Source organism: Adiantum capillus-veneris, chromosome 7 (assembly GCF_014529385.1).
Source record: "Adiantum capillus-veneris isolate H3 chromosome 7, ASM1452938v2, whole genome shotgun sequence".
Lineage (NCBI taxonomy): Eukaryota > Viridiplantae > Streptophyta > Polypodiopsida > Polypodiales > Pteridaceae > Adiantum > Adiantum capillus-veneris.
Genome location: NC_140937.1, coordinates 93,792,185 through 93,800,991, shown reverse-complemented (window position 1 = coordinate 93,800,991; position 8,807 = coordinate 93,792,185). Strand labels below are relative to the sequence as shown.

The 8,807-nt window shown below is 38.6% G+C and overlaps 1 protein-coding gene across 1 annotated transcript in view; it reads left to right on the top strand.

Moving 5' to 3' along the window:
* LOC147454237 (chlorophyll a-b binding protein type 1 member F3, chloroplastic-like) overlaps positions 1-375 on the top strand; it is a 388-nt gene extending 13 nt beyond the window's left edge. Inside the window, exons 1-2 of the mRNA XM_086517301.1 lie at positions 1-34; positions 110-375. The exon at positions 1-34 is cut by the window's left edge and continues 13 nt beyond it. Of these exons, the coding sequence (XP_086373427.1) occupies positions 4-34; positions 110-375 (297 nt within the window). The 5' untranslated portion in view covers positions 1-3. The remainder of the gene's footprint in view (positions 35-109) is intronic.
* Positions 376-8,807: the final 8,432 nt, after the last annotated feature.

Here is an 8,807-nt window from a genome sequence, read left to right as displayed (position 1 = left end):
CTTATGGGCGCTGTTGAGGGATACCGTGTTGAAGGTATGTCCGTCGATGTTGTATGAAACCTATATATTGATTCATAGCTGTACTTTGACGTTGTGTGGATGGCTGCAGGTGGACCCCTTCGTGAGGTTGAGGACCCCATCTACCCCGGTGGCTCCTTCGACCCCCTCGGCTTGGCTGACGACCGAGAGGCTTTGGCCGAGTTGAAGGTGAAGGAGTTGAAGAACGGCAGACTGGCCATGTTCTCCATGTTTGGTTTCTTCGTCCAAGCCATTGTCACCGGCAAAGGGCCCATAGAGAACTTGTCCGACCACTTGGCTGACCCCACCGTCAATAACGCCTTGGCCTTCGCCAGCAACTTCACCCCTGACAAATAAGCAACACCTTGTTTGATCCTCTATCCATGCAGCAGCTTGCTCTGCTTCGTAAAACACATTTTGAACCTCACTCTCTAGTGTAATGTTGTTGTTTCGATCTAAAATATTATATGGTTCAGTCATGTCGGCAGATACTTGTTTCAGCGTTTTCGTATCCTTTTCAGTTAAGTTCATAAATCGAGAGGTCCGCCATTCACTGCGTATAGTTCCTTTTTTTTGTAAATTTAATATAAATGACCTGTGAATGTTGTTTTATTTCCTGCGATAGACATCACGTGGTATCATTGTAATGCAAAAAGTGTTGGTGAATAGGTAGTATTTTTCCTTTCATTATGTAACTTTCGTTCCGGCCAAATTTCAAGATATTGCTCTAGACATTTGGGAAAGGTTATATGAAACGGATAAAGATTTCGTGTCAAATAGTCGGTTGACAGATGTTTCCTGCTCTCCTAGCGAAGTGTACCTTATCTATTTACAAGATATGAAAGACAATAGACAACGCTTTTGAAACCTAGAAATCTGTTTGAGGTTGAAGATTATGTTGGTATAGAGCATATACCAGTTAACGTCCGGAGTGACTGGAACAAAATTGCCTACGACTTAGCATAGTTGTATAATGTTCAATAATTGGAAGTGCATGGTTTCATCCTGCATGTAAAATAACTATTGCAAATTGCTATAAAAATGATGGCAATAATGGTATTTTCTTGGCTTTGACCATTGCACTTAGTGTTGGCCTAAGACGTTGAGCAGTAAGAACTTTACCACCACTCTTGACATATGTATTTGACAGACTTGGACGCAAGCCTTGCTCGCACGACGCAAATGACGGTGTGTGAGTCGCGAGGCCTGAGGTCAATTCACACTGTTGTACAATGATACCTCACCTTGTTTTAATTACTTGAAAGGTTAAAAGTTGAAAGGTTGAAACGGTTCACGGATTCCAACATTCCAAACTTCAAAGAAATGAGAGATTTTATAAGGTTTTCTCTTAAGTGAAGCAGTGGGTGACACATGGAAGGTCTCTCCTCCCTTGAAAAACTTTAAATACTAAATATCTTCATATTGTATAGGTTTTCTTACCTTCTAATTTATAATTTAGAGGTACGTTTCAAAATTTTTAGCTGACATTCCACATCTTTCTCAAGATTTGCTCCCAAGTCATGAAGTCTCCAATGCTTATGGTGTTTGTTGTACATTGTACGCACGCGTGCACACACACACACATAGTCTAATTGTCTAAGAAAAAAGAGAGCTACATAGGGCCTTCCAACTCCGTGATGAAGGAGAATTGAACCTTAGATAGCTTTTCCAAGGAGCTACTGCACATCTTTGGCCAACATGGAAGATAATCATTCCTATGTGTACCACATCTGAAAGATGCAATTGGCCATGGACGTGCAAAAGATGTGTAGTGTCATCACGACCCAATGAGCCATCTTGTGAGGAGTACCATGCCACTTGGTTACACTCACATCAAGCTCATATGCTAAAAATGGATGATTCCAAGCATTTAGAAGAGGTGAAAAGAAGCATAGCTCATGTTTTCTCATTGGATAATTTACCTCCTAGAAAGTGACCCTAAAGAGTAAGAACCCCTAAGAATGGGGGTGCTAAGGGTCACATAAGTGCATTTCAAGAGGCTACATTTAAATATGGTCTACGTGTTGACCAAAACATTTTGGATCAGGATGGTTTTTTTAAAGAGCCCATCAATAGCCATTTCAGCTTGCTTATGCCAAATACTTGCATGATGCCACATGCCTTTGAGATATAAGGATACAAAATTGTATCCAGACACGAGCCCTCGCCTTGCCTTATGTGAAAACAACTTAGAGCTTCCTTACCCTCGCCCTTATCCTTACAGACATATGCGGCATCCTAAACTACAAACATTTATACCATCGAGAGCTTGTTGTGCATTTTTCAGAACATGATCACACTTAGTGTACATGTTGAGTAAAGCATTTTCAACCATAATCTGGTTTTTGGGCTTCTCCAAGAGCCCTTGATATGAATCTCATCCATGAATTCTTTCATTCATGTCAACTTCTAAAATGTTGGCATGGGATAATACTAACATACCTTTAAGGTGCAAGCCAATGTTGACATCATTTAGGCCATTTAATAAGCAGAAAAAAGCTAGTTGTACTAGTCCGCAAACGGAGTGACTTGGATGTAATTTTCTAGAAAGGGAAACTATGAGTGATGACTTCTCAAGTTCCTTAGTGAAGGCCCAAATATTAACACTAACAAAACACACTCTAGAGGGATCCACAAGGTAGAGAGCTTGAGGAGTTGCAAGTTTTGTTGACTTTGAGACCAATTAGTAGGGATAAATTACAAATCAGAGAGGACACATTCATCATACATGAAAAATGAGAAAATCAAACTTGAAAACCTTCAGATATAATAAATTTTCTTCTAAAATCTCTCATACATAATATATTTTTGTAGGATTGGCCCTTGATGAAAACCTCTAGATTCGGTAAAATTCTTCAAATTCTAGAAGCAAATCTCCAAGATTTTAGAGGAAAATTTTAGAAAAATGGTGTAAAAATCTTCAAATATAGTACATTTGCCTTTAAAATTTCTTATATGAAGGTTTTCCAAGTATTTAGGAAAAAACACTATACATTCAAGTGCTCAAAAAACACCCTAGGTTAAGTGTAATCCTCACCTACAAATTTTGAGGTTTACCTCTAAATTCTAGATTTAAAGGTGAGAAGACCTTCAATGTTCATAGAAATTAGGAAGATGAACTACATATCAATCATCATACACACAAACTAAGAAATTCAAATATAAAAACCTTCAAATTTGTCTCTAGAAGTTTATCATATGTAGGTTTTTCAAGTTTCAATGTTTTGTGTGATTCTCCAAGAGCCCTTGATGGCAACCTCCAAATTTTGTATAAACCTTCAAATTTTAAAGACAAATCTCCAAATTTTAGAAAAATCACAAAAAGACCTTCAAATATACATTTCTCATATGTAGGTTTTCTAACTTTTTGAAAAAGAGCACTATATATCATAGTGCTAGTGCTAGGAAAAAGGTTAGATTTGGTGTAATCCCACCTACAAATTTTAAATTCTAAATTTGAAGGTGAGAAAACCCATGAAGTTTATAGAAAAGCACTATGTATCTAAGTGCTCAAAAAACCCTATATTTGGTGTAATCCCACCTACAAATTTGTACATTTAGATCTTTATTCTAATTTGAAGGTGAGAATGTCTATGAAGTTAATAGGAAAAATCTAGGTCTAGTGTAATCCCACCCTTAAATTTGGAAATTTACCTTTAAATTTGAGTTTGAAGTTGAGAACACCCACAAAGCTCAAAGAAATTTAGCACAAAAACCTTTAAACAAAGTCAACAGTTTACTCCACCTTTCGTATTTGTTAACTTGCAATTGCTCGCCATGCGTCCTAGATTTTCTCCATGTCTTAGATTCGTCAACTTGGGCTTACTCGTCTTTGTTTGTGATTGGCTATGGGATCAACTACTCTCTCTCTTACTCTCTCTCTCTCTCTCTCTCTCTCTCTCTCTCTCTCTCACACACACACACACACACACACACACACACACACATACAGCCTCCGGTGCGCACAAGGGCTCACTCAGCTAGAGTGAACTCTCTCACAATTTCATTCTAGGAGGTTGAGATTCGAGTCTCATACACACACATAGACAGTGGCCAATCGTGTTGCTTCACTCTCTCTCTCTCTCTCTCTCTCTCTCTCTCTCTCTCTCTCTCACACACACACACACACACATACACACATGAACACACCACATACACACAACATGGACATGAACACACACACAAGTAGTTATTGTAGGTGAGATTGGTCGGAGATCTTCAAGCGCCGAGGTCGTTGAGCTGTAGTTATTTCATGGAGGTCCAAACATAGAGGATTGTGCAAGTTACAGTGGATGACACATGGGAGGCCTCTCCTTGCTTTGAAATTTAATCTCCATTTTATATGTATAATTTACTTTAAAATTATTTCGATCAAGAAAAAAAGTTTCGGCACTCTCTTTGAGACCTCTCTCTCTCTCTCTCTCTCTCTCTCTCTCTCTCTCTCTCACACACACACACACACACACACACACACGTCTTTTCATTTTGGGGCTATTCAAGACCACTGTTCGATTAAAATCACAGTTTACTATATTAATTGCAAAATCCTAACCAGATTTTAAGATCGTCTTAAAGTAAATTGAAAAAAAAAATTGGTAGCGTATAAACTTTTATGGCCATTGGCTTTCCAAAAACAAAGTTGAAGCCACCCTCCAATTGGCTTTCAAAAGAAAAAGGAAAGTCTGAAAAAGTAGAGTAAAAGTTCAATTAAAATCAAGATTTAATGTATTAATTTCAAGTTCCTAGACAGATTTTAAGATCATCTTGAAGTAAATCGAAAAAATATTACAATTTCGTAAGTTCTAAACTTTTATGGCCATTGGCTTTCCAAAAACAAAGTTGAGCCACTCTTCAATTGGCTTTCAAAAGAAAAATGAAAGTACGACAAGGTAGTGTCAATCTTTTTTTTTTATTACTTGAAAGGTTAAAAGTTGAAAGGTTGAAAAGGTTCACATATTTCAACATTCCAAACTTCAAAGAAATGAGAGATTTTATAAGGTTTTGTCTTAAGTGAAGCAGTGGGTGGCACGTGGAGGGTCTCTCCTTCCTTGAGAAACTTTAAATACTAAATATCTTCATATTGTATAGGTTTAAGTACCTTCTAATTTATAATTTAGAGGTAGCATTTCAAATTTTGTAGGTGACATTCCACTTTTTGGCTTTCTAAAAGAAGCCTTAGAAGAGTGTCGAGTTAGGCATACTTTCAATGTTTTCCGTGATGATTAAAAATTATCTTAAATGTTATATTGGTTTTAAAATATTAAACAGATCTTTTTAATTTCACCTTTCATTGCGCATTTTGTTGTTTTTAAATGCTAAAGTGAAGCTTCACCTTGCATAATTCTAGTAAATTCTACACACACACACACATACATACATATATATATATATATGTATATATATATATATATATATATATATATACACACACACTTTTTTCTTGCATTCTGTTGTTTTAGAATGCAAAGTGAAGCTTCACCTTGCATAATTCTAGTAAATTCTACACACACACACACACACATATATTTTAATTAGTTCTTTTTATTTCACCTTTCATTTCACAGTCTCACATTGCCTGACTTTTCTTGCATTCTATAGCTTGATTCTATTCGAGAAAGTCTCTTTTATAGCGACCGCTGATCGAGTGTCCTCCTTGCAAAGAAGCAAACCGGAAATACTAACAAAAATTTTGAGCTTTGTAGGATTTTTGAACTATGTTCTCATATATTTCACCAGTTTCTCTTTCCTTTACCATGGTTTGTGTTGGAACGAGGGCTGCTATGGGGGGTGGAGACTAAGAATCACCATGGCTAGAAGGAGCGTGCAGAGATATGAGAGAGAGAGAGAGAGAGAGAGAGACAGCTTGAAGAAGGAAAAACACGCTACTCTCTTTTCTATTAATGAAAGGGTCTTTACATAGCTTTTGAAAGATGATAGCAACCACTCCTTTCTCTTCATGCAAACTGAACTTATTTGATGGCCTATAGCTATATGCTTTGAGCCATGTTCTCATGGGCTAACAAACATGGGCTTGAACCCAACAATCCCCCCCTCAAGCCCGAACTGGACAAGCAACTCATGATACCTCGAGTTTTTGGTATACTCGTCAACAGTGAGTTTTAGGTTTTCTCACAACCAAGGATTTTTGGTTTATCCATAACCTGGTGCTAGGTCAGTAACCCCCCCTTGAACAGATAGGGTGTAGGTCAAAACATTAGCTACCAAAAGTGGAGTTTTTGGTTCACTGCCAAACCTTGGGTTTAAGGTGTACCCAGTAACCTCATGAGGAGCGGACAAAATGGTACTTGAGAACAAAAAACTGACAAATTGGGAGGTCTTACCACTTATGGGTGGCAGTGTCTATAGCCCGTACAATTTATTTTGACTAAATAACATGAAAAGAGTTGATCTAATAAATTTCCTCATCAACGGAATATATTGGAGATTCAGTGTCTCCCTCAACCACATGAATTTGAGTTTTACCCTTTTGAAAGCACTTATTTGACGGATGATTTGTTTTACCACAGTGAACACAAGGATTCTTCTTGAAACAGTCTTTCGTCTGATGATTGTTGTGCCCACAAATGGCACAAGTTCTGGTTCCATTGAATGGTCGAGATGAAGCTGCTGTAGCAGCACATTTAGTGATTGTATATGTACTGGAAGTATCAGAAGAACCGGTGGGTGACACGGCATTCGAGACTATATATATGCCCTAGGAATAATAGTAGAATTGGTACTAGGTACCCCGCGTTCTTCTTCCTGCAATGAATTGATGATACCATCCACGGAGGGTAGTGGATCTTTCTCTTTTAAAACAGTAACAATCTGATGAAATTTGTCAGTCAAACTTTTTAACAAAATGGCTATGAGATCTTCTTCTGGTACTGATGCTTCGACATAAACAAGTTGAGTTCTAATACTCTTCAGTCTATTTGCTAAAGCTACAATATTTTCATCTTCACGCATGCGGATGGAATATAATTCCATTTTTAAACTCATTTTTGAATACTTTGCTTTGGCACCGAACAACTTCTCTAACTCTATCCAAGCAGCACTTGAAGAATCGACATCGTCCAAATAATGAATAAAATCATCTTCTGAGGAGGTTAGGATAATACCAAAAGCTTGTTCGTCTTTCCTCTGTAGCTCAGCAGATAGTGCCCTTGTAACTGCAGCGGATGTGCCGGATTCATCGGCTGCGAGAGGCTTGACCACATTCCAAAGATTTTTCCGCATCAGATAACCTTTGACTTTAATTTGCCAGGTATGAAAACCAGATCCATTAAATTTGTTGACTTTTGATGCCATATTCGATATGCAAAGGATAGCTGTATACTAGAGAAGATAAGTAATGTTCGTCAAAGAGTCGGCAACAATTTTGGCTTTAATTCAAGAGTCAATTTGCAGCATTCGAATTTTCGGGAAGCCACTTTGATAACAATTGAATTTCTGGAAATTTTGTACCCTAGTAAAATGTTGTAATCCTAGCACACCGGAACACGAGCACATATTGCAATTGTCGCATAAAAGATTTTGCGCGGGTTTGGCAGGGTGGGAATCCCGGTTTGCTGGAAGACCAAATTAGTATTGTCCACCATCTTGAATAGTCTGTGTGAACATAAGATAAATAAAATTCAAACCTTCTCTGTGTATAGCACAGGCACGAGATGGCGAGTAAGCAAAAGCTGCTCGTAGCGGGCTGCAGAGGGCGAGTTGGGAGAGGCCACAGTGTCGAAGGTTCACCACAGGGCCAAGGCGAAATGACTGATGCCGGTTCTGAGCAATTTGACGCAGGTCGAGCTTCGGGCTGTCCCTTTGCAAGCGGTAGTTCCCGCGCGTCGACTCAAGCCGAGAGCACTGGCTCTGATACCAGTTGTTGGAACGAGGGCTGCTATGGGGGGTGGAGACTAAGAATCACCATGGCTAGAAGGAGCGTGCAGAGATATGAGAGAGAGAGAGAGAGAGAGAGAGAGAGAGAGAGAGAGAGATCTCGACAGCTTGAAGAAGGAAAAACACGCTACTCTCTTTTCTATTAATGAAAGGGTCTTTACATAGCTTTTGAAAGATGATAGCAACCACTCCTTTCTCTTCATGCAAACTGAACTTATTTGATGGCCTATAGCTGTATGCTTTGAGCCATGTTCTCATGGGCTAACAAACATGGGCTTGAACCCAACAGTTTGCAACTGGCTAGTCTCAATTTTCAACCGGCTCAAGACTAAGCTGAGGGAATCCTTTCTCGAACATTGATTCCAGATTAACTCAACCTAATGATTTTATCACTTTCTTATTGTTTTAGAAAGCCACCAAGACCCTTTCACTTGCTTATCAAGATTTGCTCCCAAGTCATGAAGTCTCCAATGCTTATGGTGTTTGTTGTACATTGCGTGCACACACACACACATAGTCTAATTGTGTAAGAAAAAAGAAAGCTACATAGTGCCTTCCAACTCCATGATGAAGGAGAATTTAACCTTAAATATCTTTTCCAAGGAGCCACGGCACATCTTTGGCCAACATGGAAGACAATCATTCCTATGTGTACCACATTTGAGAGATGCAATTGGCCATGGACGTGCAAAAGATGTCTAGTGTCATCGCCGCCCAATGAGCCATCTTGTGAGGAGTACCATCGCTACTTGGTTGCACTCACATCGAGCTTATCTGCTAAAAATGGATGATTCCAAGAATTTAGAAGAGGTGAAAAGAAGCATAGCTTGTAATGGAAATGTCCTATGAACTTTGAGAGTAGTGGAATTAGGAAATTAGGTAAAGCATTTTTGAGA